At 49.7% G+C, this 15,082-nt stretch overlaps 5 protein-coding genes across 5 annotated transcripts; 4 read left to right on the plus strand and 1 right to left on the minus strand.

Annotated features, from left to right (window-relative positions):
- Positions 1-1,061: 1,061 nt before the first annotated feature.
- Positions 1,062-2,089, plus strand: N7519_004172 (Esterase SGNH hydrolase-type; the record flags this gene model as incomplete). Its single annotated transcript, XM_057290948.1, has 2 exons — positions 1,062-1,298; positions 1,379-2,089. The coding sequence occupies 2 exons, from the start codon at positions 1,062-1,064 to the stop codon at positions 2,087-2,089; spliced, it is 948 nt and encodes a 315-aa protein (XP_057152150.1).
- A 1,668-nt stretch (positions 2,090-3,757) lies between these two features.
- Positions 3,758-6,006, plus strand: N7519_004173 (putative HMG box transcriptional regulator; the record flags this gene model as incomplete). The annotated part of the gene is made up of 3 exons (XM_057290949.1): positions 3,758-4,169; positions 4,294-4,439; positions 4,489-6,006. The coding sequence occupies 3 exons, from the start codon at positions 3,758-3,760 to the stop codon at positions 6,004-6,006; spliced, it is 2,076 nt and encodes a 691-aa protein (XP_057152151.1).
- A 387-nt stretch (positions 6,007-6,393) lies between these two features.
- N7519_004174 (DEAD/DEAH box helicase) lies at positions 6,394-10,080 on the plus strand (the record flags this gene model as incomplete). The annotated part of the gene is made up of 2 exons (XM_057290950.1): positions 6,394-7,234; positions 7,322-10,080. 2 exons carry the CDS (start codon positions 6,394-6,396, stop codon positions 10,078-10,080), a joined length of 3,600 nt encoding a protein of 1,199 aa, XP_057152152.1.
- A 569-nt stretch (positions 10,081-10,649) lies between these two features.
- On the plus strand, positions 10,650-11,763 carry N7519_004175 (ribosylnicotinamide kinase; the record flags this gene model as incomplete). Its single annotated transcript, XM_057290951.1, has 2 exons — positions 10,650-10,828; positions 10,947-11,763. 2 exons carry the CDS (start codon positions 10,650-10,652, stop codon positions 11,761-11,763), a joined length of 996 nt encoding a protein of 331 aa, XP_057152153.1.
- Positions 11,764-12,540: 777 nt separating this feature from the next.
- Positions 12,541-15,071, minus strand: N7519_004176 (uncharacterized protein; the record flags this gene model as incomplete). Its single annotated transcript, XM_057290952.1, has 2 exons — positions 12,541-14,880; positions 14,952-15,071. The coding sequence occupies 2 exons, from the start codon at positions 15,069-15,071 to the stop codon at positions 12,541-12,543; spliced, it is 2,460 nt and encodes an 819-aa protein (XP_057152154.1).
- Between the last annotated feature and the right edge of the window lie 11 nt (positions 15,072-15,082).

Below are 15,082 nucleotides of genomic sequence, written 5' to 3' on the forward strand. Positions count from 1 at the left end.
CCCTGGATTTGTAAGAACCACCATCTTATGAGGATAGATGGATAAGCTCTGGGGGGTTCAAGAAATATGATCCATTTAGCTCAAAACAATATTAGGGACGTTCCAAGGTCATATTTATGATAGCACGACGGTGTGTTTTTTATGTTTTGAATGTCTGTCCCCTTCGGTATTATAGCTAGAAAGATGAAAATGATTAATTGGGCAAATCCACCTTATACCTTTTCCCCATACTTCATTCTCTCTTATCTATTTCCGAATAGAGACATGTCTCACACTTCTCCGCTCTAGCGATCTGCAGTATACAATGTCTTGGCATATCCATAGTACCAACAATTTCGGTGTCAGAACAATTTCGTGTCAGACGACAAGGCCAAAAGAACGTCAAATCCCTTGAGACAAAGCGAAACAGAAACCGGACGTGGCCTTGTGTGCTGGGCTTTGTATGAGATGCAAGTCAGTCTAGACTGATCTCCACTATTCGGATCGAAGAATATGAAAGAACAGAACCCAAATATCAGCAAGAGGCTCGGATACGGAAGAACAGACCAGATCAAGCAATTGTGGCCCATTTCAAGTGAAAGGAATTAAATCGGCGACTCTGATTTGCCCAGTCGGATGTTAGGCTACTCGGTTCTCTCCGAGCCACGCGGCCAATCTACAGCTGTGACGAATTCACGACTAATATGGGATTTCCATTTTTGTCGGTGATACTTCTTGTGTATTCTAGTTCTATATCATGGCTTTGACAATTGTGTCCTATTTCTATCTTCTATTTTTTTTTTCCCTGCAGCGTTTCTGGAGAAACCGCCACACACCCGACCTTGTCAGTGCTTCTTGTCCGAGTGGAGATTTCGTCGTGATCTTTAATTCTCTGGAGGATAATCTTTTGGTTCCCCGCAGAATATGAGAGACATTGGTTTCTGATTGCATTGTATCGCATTAATATTGTTGTCTTGGAGCTTACCATACGTTCGTGTCGACTACGTCTTATCCGAAACAAGCAGAAGACCTGAGATCGACACTGCCCAACTGGGCTATTCTAACCTGGCCGCTCACTCACCATGACGCGCCTTTTCAACTGTTTCTACGCACTGTCTGCTGTCTCAGTCTGCATGATTCTCGCCACAGCATGGTTTTTGACGTCAAGGAGTTTCTCTGATATCGTCCCTTTGGCATCAGACCCATTCCAAGTAGTCAGCACATTCGACCAGAGATTAGTCGTATTCGGGGACTCATGGAGCGACAACCAATCCAACTCGTCACAAGACAAGATATGGACGGACTGGCTTTGTTCAATGGTAAGATAACCACCGGGGGAAAGTATAGAACACAGAGAAAACAAGCATCGTATCTGACAGATCCACTGAAACACGATTAGTTATCCTGCCACCAAGAGAACCTAGCACAGACAGCAAATCCACAAAACGACAAGACCATAGGCGCAGTGGTCGACAATAAAGAACTCAATCTACTAGACCGACTATCTCAGACCCACCCAGCAGACTTCAAGTCCCAGCTCCAGCAATGGCTAGACGCCGAGACAGCCGCGACGAAGGACCTTTCCGCCGAAGCGACCCGGTCCCGACAGGACCGCACGATCTTCGTCGTTTCGTTCGGCGTCTGGGACCTCTGGAGCTTGGTTGGCAAGGACTACGACGCAGCGAGCAAATCGGTTGAGCGACGCATTGCAACGCTTATGGGTCAGCTTGATACGCTGTCCGAGCGATTGGGTACAACGGGGCTGAGGGTCATCCTGATGCAGACGGTCGACGTGACTTTCCTGCCTGGGTTCAAGGCCGGTGGTCTGGATAAGGATACGGTGCGGATCTTGGAAGAGTGGAATGGGAAACTCGGTGAGGTGGCTAGGGAGTGGAGTGGTACTGTGTATCTTTTTGATAGTAATGCTTTTATGATGGACCGCATCCGTGACTGGCAGCTCTATGCGGCGGGTATTGAGGAGGAGAATGGTTTAGGCAGGAACTTGGATGGATGGGAGAATGTCGTGGAGCCTTGTGTTGAGAGTGGGTTCCGGGTCATGATGTCAAAGAAGGAACAGTGTGAGCATCCAGATAAGTATCTGTTCTGGTAAGGGGTTCCTTTTTTTTTTTTTTTTTTTTCTCCCTCAACGTTCGTCATTACCATTTTCTATAAGAAACGTGAGGGGAAGGGATCGACATGTCAAAATGCTATTTTCCACGGTGACACTGACACTGACACTGACACTGTTGATCTTCAGGGACGAAATGCATTTGGGTCCTTTAGCTCACCGGCTCATGGCTACGGAGATCTACCATGGGATTGATATTCTGTTGAATCCGAATGAAGTGGGAAGTTTTCGGCGCCACACCCGACGGGGGTTTGCAGCTTAGACATTGTCCAGATCAATGAGAATTCTAATTATTCAGACAAACAACCCAAAAGAAAAAGAAAAGAAAAAGAAAAGAAAAGTGACAAATATGACGTCTCGCAAAGTGTCTATGTAAAGCAATGTCGGTACCCGATCAAACGCACTATACTTGATGCGGGTTCCAGGACAAAAGTGGATCTCACTGAATTAACACGGTAGTACCGATGTCAAACCAGTAGACTGGAACTTGCAGTGGAAAACGGGAAGATCCAGATTACCCGAGACAAGAGAAAATAAGGGGGGGTGGTATTGTTCGAAGTCAAAGCAAGTGACTATACGAAGTAACGGGGGGGGGTGGATCGAGGGATCGGCGGAGATCCTTTACATTTTTTTAATATGTGAATATATTCTATGTAGGTAGATAATACTAGAGGGAAAAGTCCAGACAATGCCAGACAATCAAACTAATCAAGTCTAAACACAGAAAATAATTGTTTAGTTACATATGTAGCTTATACATATGTATACCCGTATACACCAAGATGGACTTTCTTTGTTCTTTACGAGAAAACCAATCAACGTCAACGTGACAGGTGGACCCTGAGATCACGGGTCGCCGCATCCGGGAGACAAAGAAAACAATGACTCTAGTGCCTTGGCTAAAATAACTAGGGAGATTAGGGAAACGAAATTAGGGAAATTAGGGGATTTAGTTTGATTCTCTAGTTGACACCTCATTTTTCATTTTTCACTTTTTTTTTTCTTTTCCTTTCCAAGGTTGGGACAATCTGGACGGTACCGTGTCGTCGGAAGTATAAGGGAAAGTGAGGGTTTCAAGTCTAGTCTCCATACATGTACCTAGGTAGTAGGTTCCTATAGGAATAGGAGAATTATAACAAAGAAAAGCCACTGGTTAACTTTTCTTTTCTTTTCTTTTTCTGTTCGTACTTTTTATATTTCTTTTTCTTTTTCTTTTTTTTAATTCTCTTAAGAATATCAAGGGCAATCTAGAGCTATCCTGAGCTATCAAAGAAAGCTAGACAGGGATTCTGGGGGCGAACACCAAGACAAAGAACTATTTTTCTGTCCAAACGCCCATAGACTTCGCTTTGTCCTATCTAGGACTTCCCCGGTCTTTCAATTTCTTATTGGGATAATTGGGATTATTTCCCTTTCCCCCTCCAGTGGTGATTCTCTTTCTTTGTTGCTCGCCTCTAGCCCCTCTTTCTTTCTTGTTATTTCTTGGGGTCGCCCCCAAAATTCACTTCTTCTCTTTCACAAGGTTATACTTGTGTTTTTTTATTTTTATTTTTATTTTTTAATGTTTTTTACCTTTCTCTTGTGACCCTATTTCTTTCATTCAAACTTCGCCTTCGAGCCCTTTCATTGAGAAAAAAAAGTATTAGATAAATGTCTTACGATCGAGTTCTCCCCAACCCTGTTGCTCTACACTATGAGTCTGCTCAAGTCAATCTGCCTAGACCGAGCAATTTACTCGATCACAAAATCATGAACGACGAATTGCCCAAGTCTGCCATGGCCATGAGACACCCTGTCGACGGTCCAGTTGGGGCTTCAGTCAGATACTCTGATCCCCGTATCTCCCTAAACGGACCCAAAGAGACACACAAGATGTCCTCCAATGGCTCTATCAAGCCTGTCGGCCCCATGATCTCCACCAAGGAACTGCCCTTGCGAGACAGATCAGACCGATCATCCTCCTCTTCAGCCAGCAGTACCAGTCCCACCAAATCACACAAAGAGAGTGCTACGCAGTTTTGCCTCTGTCAACCGGATCCGAAAATTCCCCGGCCTCGTAATGGTGAGTCGATATTGTCCGCATCGTTAGAGATTGGCAAGTGCTTTTCGATTGTTTCTTTTTTGGTCTTCATTAGCCAGATCGGATCTTTCGAACATGGACATGGCTAATACTCTGCAAAATCTAGCTTTTATCCTGTATCGTCAGCATTATCAGGCCATGGTGGTCGCTCATAACCCTGGCTTGGCCAATCCCGAGATCTCCAAGATTATCGGGGAACAGTGGCGGTCTCTTTCGGAGGATGACAAGAGTAAATGGAAGGCACTTGCAGAGGTAAGACAACTATCTCCAGGAATGTGATATCAACCGCTAACAATCACAGGAGGAAAAAGCTCGGCATCAGCAACAATACCCTGACTACCGCTACCAGCCTCGGCGGTATGGTCGGGATGGAAGTGCCCGGAGTTCAGCCTCAGGTATTGGGCACAACCCGTCTGGTTCATCACACTGTAACAGATGTGGTGGTCGACTGATGAATGCACCCGCTTCCCCCATGACTCCGTTCACACCCAGCAGTGGGCCTGGGTATCGACCACCATCGAACTTCTCAGCGCCGTCACCACACCCAAATGCACACCCAAATGGCTTCCCAAGAAACCAACAAGGTCGCGAGAAGGACCCCAATCCAGTACCAAAGTCGGCAAAGATGGATCACGATCCCCGTTCTCGCCAAAGACACTGGGAGGAACCCGGTGGTCGGTCTCCTGATAACAAACGCCGCCGAGTATCTCATGGCTCATTCAAGCCAACTTTACATCCCTCCTACCGGGACCGCAGTCCTGGCAGTGGCGTCCCCGAGTCACCGCACCCGATGACCCCTTGGAGTGCTCGCCCTGATATGCCGCCACGCCATCTCCCCATGCTTCAACCGCAACGGCCATATCAAAGTGTTCCCGGACAGCCACACCCGGACCCGAGTCTGAAGCTACCGCCACTCCAGACCACAACGCCGGTGATGACACCCATGACACCCTACCCACAAGAAGGATCCAGTGTCGAAGCAACAGTCATGACAATCCCCTTCCTCAACAAGATCAAAGTCCTCGCCAAGATCTCCCCACCACTCCTCCCCTCATTCCGGGACGGCACCCCACCAGCCCGGGGGCCCGTAATCGCCATCGACGGCCAAGACCCAGACCTCGTCCAAACAGCCGTCGAATACCTCAACAACCTCCTAAAAAAGGAAACAAAGTACCACGTCCGGGTCTTCGACGGTCCAGAAATCAAAGCACCCCGCCCGACCTCCGCAGAAGGCCAGATGGGCGACGCCACAGTCGACTACCTCAACACCATCTCCGCCTGGCACCGGATCTCCGACGAAGTCATCAGCTTCGTGAAATCCACCTCAAGAGCCGGCTCCGTCGACGCCCGCTCCATAACAGACGAGGAAACCCCAGCCCCCAACGTCTCCCCCCGCACCCTCATCCCCAAGACCGCAAACCTGCGCATCCACTCCCCGGCCCAGTCGAGCGAGAACGGCTCCGAGGCCAGCGCCATCACAACTGGCAGCCACTACGGCGTGCCGATCGCGCTCGTCCCACGCTACCAGCTCACCACGGCAGACGCATTCGCCTGCTCCACGCCCATCGGCGACTCCTACGCGCCGCTTGATCACTGGCAGTGGATGGCGTCGCTGTGGCGCGCGTGCGTGGGTCCTGATATCACGGTTTACATTCGTGAGTGCAGTAAGGAGGAGCTGGATCGCATGGGTGGGAATCCGGTTGAGGTGCGGCTGCAGGATGCGCGCACGGTTGTGCTGAGGAAGGTTGTTGGGCGGGATTTGGAGGAGAAGGCGCTTAAGCGGATGGGTTTTGAGATTGAGGACTTTTTGACTCAGTAAGCTCAGGCTCAGGCTGAAGCCTGCTTTGGGGGCTGGACAGAGAATGGAATTAGGTGCATTGTTCAAGGATTCTTGGATTCATTGGTTGGGCTTGCGATAGATTAGATGGTAATTTGATGATGGCTCATCGTGCTTCTAATAATAATATTAATAGTGGAAACTTTGTAATGAGGTTAATATGCCAATTGAGCGATGTAAAATGTAATCAAGAAAGAAAGCCCGGGACGTCCTAACCAACCCGTGGGGGCTCGGACCCTCTTGATCCACACGCCAACCCGGCAGGTCTGGAGTAGGGCGGAGCCGCTTATCAGAGGCGGTCACTATTCTGCCAATATCTCCAAATATCGTTTCATCCACGCATCTTGTTCTCTCTTGCAACTATCTACCATGTCGGAGCTAACCCAGTGGACCCTGGGCAGCTGGAGCAGACCACCTGTTGAGGTCAATGATTTACCTCCCGGGCTTCCTTACGTGCCGCCGTCCAGTAGTCCTCAGCCCGATGTGAAATTTGAAGCCCCAGAGGCGATGGATGAGCCTCTCAACCCAGATGTGACAGACAGGCCTCTTGAAACCCATAACCGAGAGGCAACGGATGCCCATATTGATCACTATGTCCCAGCCGGCATTTTGCGCAAATACTCATGCACGCACCTCTACCCGAACTCCGAGATAGCGTTGCTGGAAAAGCACGAGTGGATCCGAACACGCTCCCTTAGCGACGGCAACAATGTACAGGTCTTCGTGCTTCCAGAGGCACAGCAAAAGAAGCCCATTCTAAGAAAACGTGGCGATTCCGAGAAGACTGTCAGGTCCGCTCTCAAACTCGTCATGTCCATGATTGACAGATCCTCTGAAGCGTGGAACGGCTTGGCTAGTGCTCGTGCTGGTTTACATTCAAACACTCAAGCCGATAGCGAAGAAGAATCCCTCTATTACATATTCAATACGCTGCAAGAACCCGCTCTGAAGTTGAACCACGTAACAGATTTGCACTCCCGGAACGCCATGGAGGAACTGCTTGGCAATTCGGTTCGAGGTCTTAAAACAACACTTTATGAGTTTCAGCGCGAATCCGCTGCTGTGATGGTTCAGCGGGAGGCAGCGCCGGCGCTGACGCTTGATCCGAGATTCCAGCCTTGGCGGGGTCCGACTGGGTCGGAGTTCTATTATGATAAGGAGTCTGGGAGCATTTTGAGTTACAAGATCTTGTATCCCGAGGCCTGTGGAGGTGGGTACCTATATATTCGGCGCTGACTTCTCAATGATTGTCGGGCGGGTTATGAATATCTTGGTGAACTATACTGATTGTTACTAGGGATTCTGGCAGAGTCTATGGGATGCGGAAAAACTCTCATCAGTCTTGCTGTGATATTGGCTACACGGGGACACTTCCCCAAAATCCCGGTGGAGTACCAGACACTCAATAACCCCGTCAGGTTCAAGACTGGATCACTAATGCAAATGGCTGCTGCTACTGCTGGTCGCTTTTCCCTGCCCTGGAAGGATCACTTTGACCGGATGCTGGCAGACGGGAAAGATTATAGTAATTGTAGGAAGGCCTGTGTGGCCAACAGTGGTTCCTACATCGAACCGGCGAAAAGCAAACGCCAAAGAGAAGCCTCAGCGTACACGCGCTCGGCCAACCAAATTCTTCTCTGCTCCGGTACTCTCGTTATTGTGCCGGATAACTTGCTGGACCATTGGGAACGTGAGATCGCTATACACACCACCGATCTGAATGTCCTAGTACTACGAAATAAGGACAAGACACCATCAACGGGCGAACTCCTGAACTTCGATATTGTGCTTTTCTCCAAAGGCCGATGCAATAGAGAGAATCCAAAACCGGACAAACATGGACAGAAGCCGGAATCTCCTATTCTCAATCTTCATTGGTTGCGAGTTATTGTCGATGAAGGGCACGACCTTGCCAGCACAACAACAGAAATGGTCGACTTGCTCAAAAAGCTGAAATTTGAGCGTCGCTGGATGATTTCAGGAACCCCTCTCTCAGAATTATATGGCGTGGAACTTAGCATTGCTTCACTGGAAATGGACACAGACAATACTGAATCGTCACCGGACGAGCATACCTTCTTGCAACCCCGCAAAAATGCGGGAAATGCCGTCGAACATGAAATCAGAAACCTGGATAAATTGGGCTTCATGGTCCGTAATTTCTTGGATCTCAAGCCTTGGTCTAATAATTCCTACGATTGTTGGAAAACTCATACAAGAACGGTGGGCGAAGATGGAATGCCTCGAAAATCCCCATCACTACGTGCCACTCTCCAGAGTCTTGTTGTGCGACACCGGTACGAAACGGTCAAAAAGGAGATTACTCTTCCACCACTGTATAACAAGGTGGTCTACCTTGAGCCGACCTTCTACGACCGGCTGTACATCAACATATTCCTCTTCACTCTCGCAGTCAACGCCATTACATCTGAACGTGAAGGTCCTGACTATATGTTTGATGAGACAAACAAGAAGAACAAGAAGAAGCTTACTGAGTTGATACAAAACTTACGTCTGGCTGGATTCTGGTGGGCTGGCGATGACGATGTCCAAAGTACCGTGGACATTGCCCTGGAATATCTGGAGCAAAACCAGGAGAAGATGACAGTGGCGGATTTCAACCAATTAAAACAAGGAATCCAGATCGCACGAAAGGCGATGAGTTCCTCTGGCTGGAATGGATTCAAAAAGATGCACGAGCTTGGAGTCTTTGTTCGGCATTTCCCAGAGCATGCTCGCAACATGTGGGCCCTTGATGCCACAGACGCTGATCACGAGCCTCTGCTCATGGGTATGACCCAGGCCCGTCGCGCGCAAGAATTTGTGATGCACCATCTCCGCACGCCGGATCCCGCTGAAGGTCTCGCAGGAGAGGGTATCAAAGTTCGTCGGGAGCTAACTAAACACAGCCAGACAGCTACTTCTGCTCACAGCGGTTCCACCGAGTCGACGAATCTTCCAGTAAACAGATCGACCCCGAAAAAGAAGAAGAAAAATCAAACCTTCGAGAAGAAGATCTTCCGCTCTCTCCCGGAGACTTCGCCCTTGACACAAACGAAGCTGGAAGGAGTAGCATCAGCCAAGCTTCGGTACTTGTTAGAGCAAGTCCTGAAGTTCGAGAAAACCGACAAAATCATCATCTTCTACGAACACGACAACGTCGCTGCCTGGGTCGAGCAAGGCCTGGACTTAATAGCAGTCAAATTCCGCACATACGCCAGTACCGCAAGCATGGGATCCAATCTCAAAAGCGAGAACTTGAGCGACTTCCGCCAAACCAACGAAGTCCGCGTTCTACTAATGAGCGTCAAAGAAGCCTCGCATGGTCTCCACATCCCCGAAGCCTCGCGGATGTACATCGTCAACCCAATCTGGGAACGTAACGTGGAAAGCCAAGCCATCAAACGAGCCCACAGAATCGGGCAGAAAAGACCAGTCTACGTCGAAACCCTCGTCTTAGGCGATACCCTCGAACATCGAATGCTCAACCGCAGTAAAAACATGACCGCCGAGGAAACGAAACACGCAGGAAAGAACCCGGTGGACGATAAGACTATGAGCGAGATCATTCAGAACGAGCCATTCCTACCCATGCCCGACGAGGCTTCGGCCGGAATGGCTCCGCTGACACATCCGCTCGGTCTATTCGATCGGCATAAATTGCCGATTCCTGATAACGAGGTGGTCCCTGCGCGCGGGCCATCGCGGCCCAGACCGGCGCGCATACCGCGGACCTTGGAGTCAGATGCCGATTCCGATTCGACTGGTGTTCAGGGGTCACCGGCCAAGAGGCCTCGGATTGGCTTTGCGGAGCATGACCAGGTCATGGGTGTGGGTGCGGTTCCTGTGCCGCTGCAGCCGGTTCCCATGCTGAATTCGGCTTTTGGTGCTGGGGCTCCTGTGTCTGGGCCCCCGCGGGCTGGCTTTGGGGAGCGTGCGGCGGTTATTGGGGATAGCGTTGGTCCAGCGCAATACGTGCCGATGCGCTCTGGGCCAGATTTACCCCGGGACGGCGTTGAGAGGCGGGTCTCGTTGTTCGGGCCGTTCGGGTCATGATACATATTCACACTTTTTTACGTTCTAGCGACATGTCGGATTTTCTGCGTCGTACACCATACCCATATAGAAACCTAGCTTATTCAAGTTGAGAGAAAAAAGGATTAGTTCATACACCAACGATACATGTGGTAACATAAGATAAAGCAGACTAGCGGTTAAGGCGCGCGTGATTCCTCAAAATTGGGCTAGCTAGCTGCCCAGCTGTTAAACTGCGTATGTATCAGCCCTACGTACATACGTATGTAACCTTTCCGATCTAGGTTAGACCTGTGATCTGGAGTAGGGAGACAAGAATAATCTCATACGGCCTTGGTATAAGACTGATAATCTGGTTTTTGTCATAATAATAGGTCATATAAAGCAGTTACATCTTTGAATGTCATTTCCAGATGTCTTTTCGAGGTCTTTTTAGGTGTAAAAGGTAAATACCACTTTTATGTCCGCATGCATACATACATACATGTAGCAATCTGCGGGGTCAACCCCGATAAGAAGATAAGCCTTTTTGACGATATCTCACCCCTCACTTGGCTTCAATCCTCCAATTCCTCCACCCCAGAAAAACAATGAAGCCAGTTCACGAGAAAGCCGTGGTAATAGGGATATCCGGGCCCTCGAGCAGCGGCAAGACGACCCTCGCGCGGTTACTGCAGCGTGTATTCTACGGGGTGGATCTTAAGTCCAAGGACTCCCGTCTAAACACGTTCATAATCCACGAAGATGACTTCTATTTCCCAGACGATAAGTACGTATACATCTACTTCAGCTCCATACATATACCCACCTTGTCTCAGCGAAACCATCCCACGTTAACCACAACCACAACTCCAACCCCAAACAAACCCCACACTAACAAACCCCAGAATCCCCTACACAACAACCCGCTCCGGCAAAAGAATCCAAGACTGGGACACAGCCTCCGCAATCGACATCCCCTTCCTCTCCCAAGCACTGAACTACGTCCGCGAAAACGGCACCCTCCCACCACGACTACAGAGCAAGGAAGACCAAAACGACGCAGCCGATTCCGGCGTGTCAGACGAGATCGTGCAGGAGCTGCGGGGTATTGTTAGTTCTCGGTTGCAAAACGGAGCAAGGAAAAGCACCGAGAACCCGACTATTGCATTCCTAGAGGGATTTCTGCTATTTGCGCCTCCGTCCGAATCCGGGGGAGAAGAACACGTCCTCCGTTCCGTGCACGACGCTATACATCTTCATCTCTTCCTGCCTGCGGCGTATGAGATTGTTAAGGCTAGACGGGAGGGGAGGAGTGGATATGTGACTATTGGGCCGGCGCCGGAACCGCCAGTGCAGAGCTCTGCGAATGGGGGAGATGGTGGGGATGGAAAGGCAAGCACGGAGGTTGATCTTGATGCTGAGGATGATCGGCCACCGCAGAATTTCTGGGTCGATCCGCCTGGGTATGTGGATGATGTTGTTTGGCCGCGGTATGTGACGGATCATGCTTGGTTGTTGGTTGCTGAGGATGGGGATGGGGATAGGAAGGGTGGGGACGGTGCTCTGGCGGAGGAGGATCTTGTTCGGAGGGTTGGGGATGGGACTAGGGTTAGGAGGGATGTTGGGGTTGAGGTTGCTCCGGGCTGTGGGAGTGCAGGGATGGATGTTGTTTTGAGGTGGGCTGTTGAGTTGATTTTGGGATATTATTTGAATCGGACGTAGGTATGTATAGTTGTGTACACTAAATGACATTGTACAAGTGCGTATCCAGTGGCTTAATGGTTTTTGCCTCTTACTTTGTCTAGTAACTGTAGAGAGACCTATGCCTTCTGCAATTTCTCATCAAGCCCCGGTCTTCTTCGTAACGATACTAAGTCAGCTCCGTCCTCAAACACTTACTCCTACAAAATTGGTCCTCGACATCCTGCAAGGCAGTCGATGCGGTCTGATGCAAGTCATGTATTTAACGGAAGGTTCTAAGCTACATATGTACTCATGGACAATGGAGGTCTACCTAGGTACCTGATCAGGGAACCTCTGCTTTGACCCATCCGTCTGTAGGTATTGATGTTCTCTAATAGACCTACTAAGGATTCAAAGAATAGAGCAGGTTAACCTACATATCGAGAGAGAGGTCAACGGAGATATCCCCTTTTCAGTCTGGTCCCAGAGGGCAGAAAAGAGGTCAAAAGTGCAAACCAGTACGACCAATTTTGTATGTGAATCGGGGATACAAGGTAGTATAATACGTATACATTGGCTTGATCAATAGATTTTCTTTTTGTATTCATGTTTGCTATCTGCTAAGTCTAGCGATGGCGGCACTTGATCCTGCGATTTCCTATTCATATCCCGGTATTATCCTCCGCCACGGGTGCGGACGAAGCCGTATCCGTAGCTTCTGGATGAAGTCGTATCCGTAGCTTCTGGATAGCACCACGGGTGCGGACAACCGTAACCTTTGAAACGATCATATGTCCATGCCCATCGCCAAGGAATTTACTCCTGCGCAATTGGTCCTCGCCATCCGAGAAGGTAATCGATGCGGTCTCTCAGGGGCATTGGGGTGATATCAGCAGGTGTGGTGTTGACATACTGCTGAGATTCAGGTTGAATCAGCTCAGGATGAAGACTAAACTCCGCCAGGACACTCTTGGCCTCTTGAGCATTGGTAGTGGAATTCTCTGCGAGGTCCACTGGGCCATAGACGTGGACTTCGTAGAACACACTGTTGTGCAGCAAGTACGACCAGTAGATCAAGTGCACAGAGACTACAAAACCAAGCACATGGAGAAGGAAGAAAAATAACTTGGCCAGGGACCACAGGACGGATAGTCCGCGTACATGGCGTGGCTTCTTTGGCCTAGCGACCGGAGCTGGAGTCTCGGCAACTAGGGTCTGTGTACTCGTAGACTTAGAAGCTCGACTTCTGCCTGATAAAGGCCCTGTCAGATTAGGCCTGTGAATGGCGAAGCCATCGTGGACATATGGAGGCCGAGTGACTTGGGGTTTAAAATGATTAAGCTCCGGAACACAGATACCTCCTGGTTGACCACATGAAAACTGGCACCTAGTATCAGCATTCAGATACTTCGGAGGTACAATTTCATGATTGGAACCATAAATGGCGTAATCTTCTTGGAGGATAATTTCAGCCTCACTGTACAACGTGGTTTTGATCCATGGCTGCCAGGTGACAGCCTTGCTTCGTGGCAGATTGACCTCCCACGACACCATGAACATGTCCAGAGCTTGCGGAATGCTGACGATATTGATGCGTGAAATTCCAATGCCATCTGACTGCAGCCGAATAGAGTTGACCAGAGGTTTTTTAGCAGTGAAAACGGCGTCAAACTCGCCCTCTGGGCCGCCATGCACGAAAAGGCGGAATTTGCACGTCTCGGCCCAGAAGTTGTGGTTGATGAGATCAATGGAGCAAACAGCATTGTATTTGATCAGATAGGACGATGGATCGTCAGCCACCTCCATCCGTATGACTGTGTTGACTTTGTAGTCCTTGAGTTGTCCGTAGTATTCTGCATTGCACTTACGGAACGCAATCACGAGGTTTTTTCCACTGCCAAACTGGGCCATCAAGCAGCTTTCCACAAGGGTATGCCGTTTGAAAGATGAAGTCACAAATTCCATACCCTGACCCGGGGGTGTTCGGAAGTAGATATAACCAGACTCGAATTGGGCGAGTCGAGGCAGTCCACTCACAGCCAACTCCCACCAATCCTTCGATTTTCCTTTCTGCAACCTGACCTTGAGGGAAATTGCGATTTGGTATGTCGCGGAGTAGACAATGGGAGGGGTCTGCACGTAAAGAATATCATTGTGCAAGATGAGCTGGGGCTTGTACTCTTCGGCAATTTCTGCGGACGTCCGGGGCGGAGGGGTAAACCCAGGACACGAGGAAAATGATGGCGATCCGATGAATTCAAGTGAAAGAAGCAGGTCCTCCTTTTCTTTGTCACTGTCTCCAGTGTCAGAAAAGCTTCCGTTGCACCCACGAGTCGAGAGTGTATCATAATTCCGCTGGAGCAAGTTCGCTTCGGTGAGCGGTTCAGTACCGCTCAAGTCAATCTTGCTAGGAGTTTCTGCAATGTGCAAAGGGGGTGTTTCGTCGAGTTCAGGTACATTGTCAACCGCCACTGCCTTGCCGTTGAGTGCGGGGTGCTCAGATGTAGATGTAACGCTCGGGGAAACTGACACAGTACCCGGAGTCGAGTCTTGAGGCAACGGAATGTTCTCAGGCATCACGCTGGTTCCATCAAGGCTGGCGGAAGGACTGTGAATGGGTGTGACGATCTCCTCGGTGGTGGTGCTGTCCTGAGACACAGGCTCCGACGGATCGATCTTGGTCATCGTAAGTTTGTGTCGGGTGCCTTGGTACTCATCGTCAGGAGGGATTGAGTCTGGAAGAGAAGCAGCCTTGGCAGATCTCTTACGAGGGTTTGGAGAGTGTGGGCTGCCCAAGCTGGCGACCTGGCTCTTGCGAGGGTCAGAAGAGGTTGAGCTATGGGAGCTATCAACCTGGGTGTACATCCCCGAGATATCCACAGTACGAGGAATGATATCCTGGGGATCTTCATCCCGCGAACCATCGTGAACAACAACACTCGCAGACTCCGCAACAGTGTCATTATTGGCAGGGTATCTCTCGGTCTCGTCACTATATTCTTGGCCAGGTCGCCAAGCTTCTTTCTCGGGTGGGGAGTCGGTATCATAGTGAAAGTCAGGCTTCAACTGGATAACCCAAGACGGGCACTTGACGATGTTCGGCGACTGGACATTGAGGATTGGTAAATTGAGGTTGGGATGACCGCAGGTTTGTAGCTTAATTCAGACGACAGTCAGTACCGAGACATAAAGCAAAGACTCGAGGATTGCCTGATTTTCAGTGTTACCTCCATGGCAATGGTGATAGACACCGGTTCCTCTGGAATGCCGCTCCAGTCGCACCACAAATCGAGGTTGCTGAGAGGGCTGTCGTTAGGGTTCATGGTGGGTTCCATGGTGGGTTCCATGGTGGGCTCCA

The sequence above is a fragment of the Penicillium mononematosum genome (assembly GCF_028829835.1).
Source record: "Penicillium mononematosum strain IBT 11891 chromosome Unknown utg000002l:1.0-8112719.0:1.0-8118358.0, whole genome shotgun sequence".
Taxonomy (NCBI): Eukaryota; Fungi; Ascomycota; class Eurotiomycetes; order Eurotiales; family Aspergillaceae; genus Penicillium; species Penicillium mononematosum.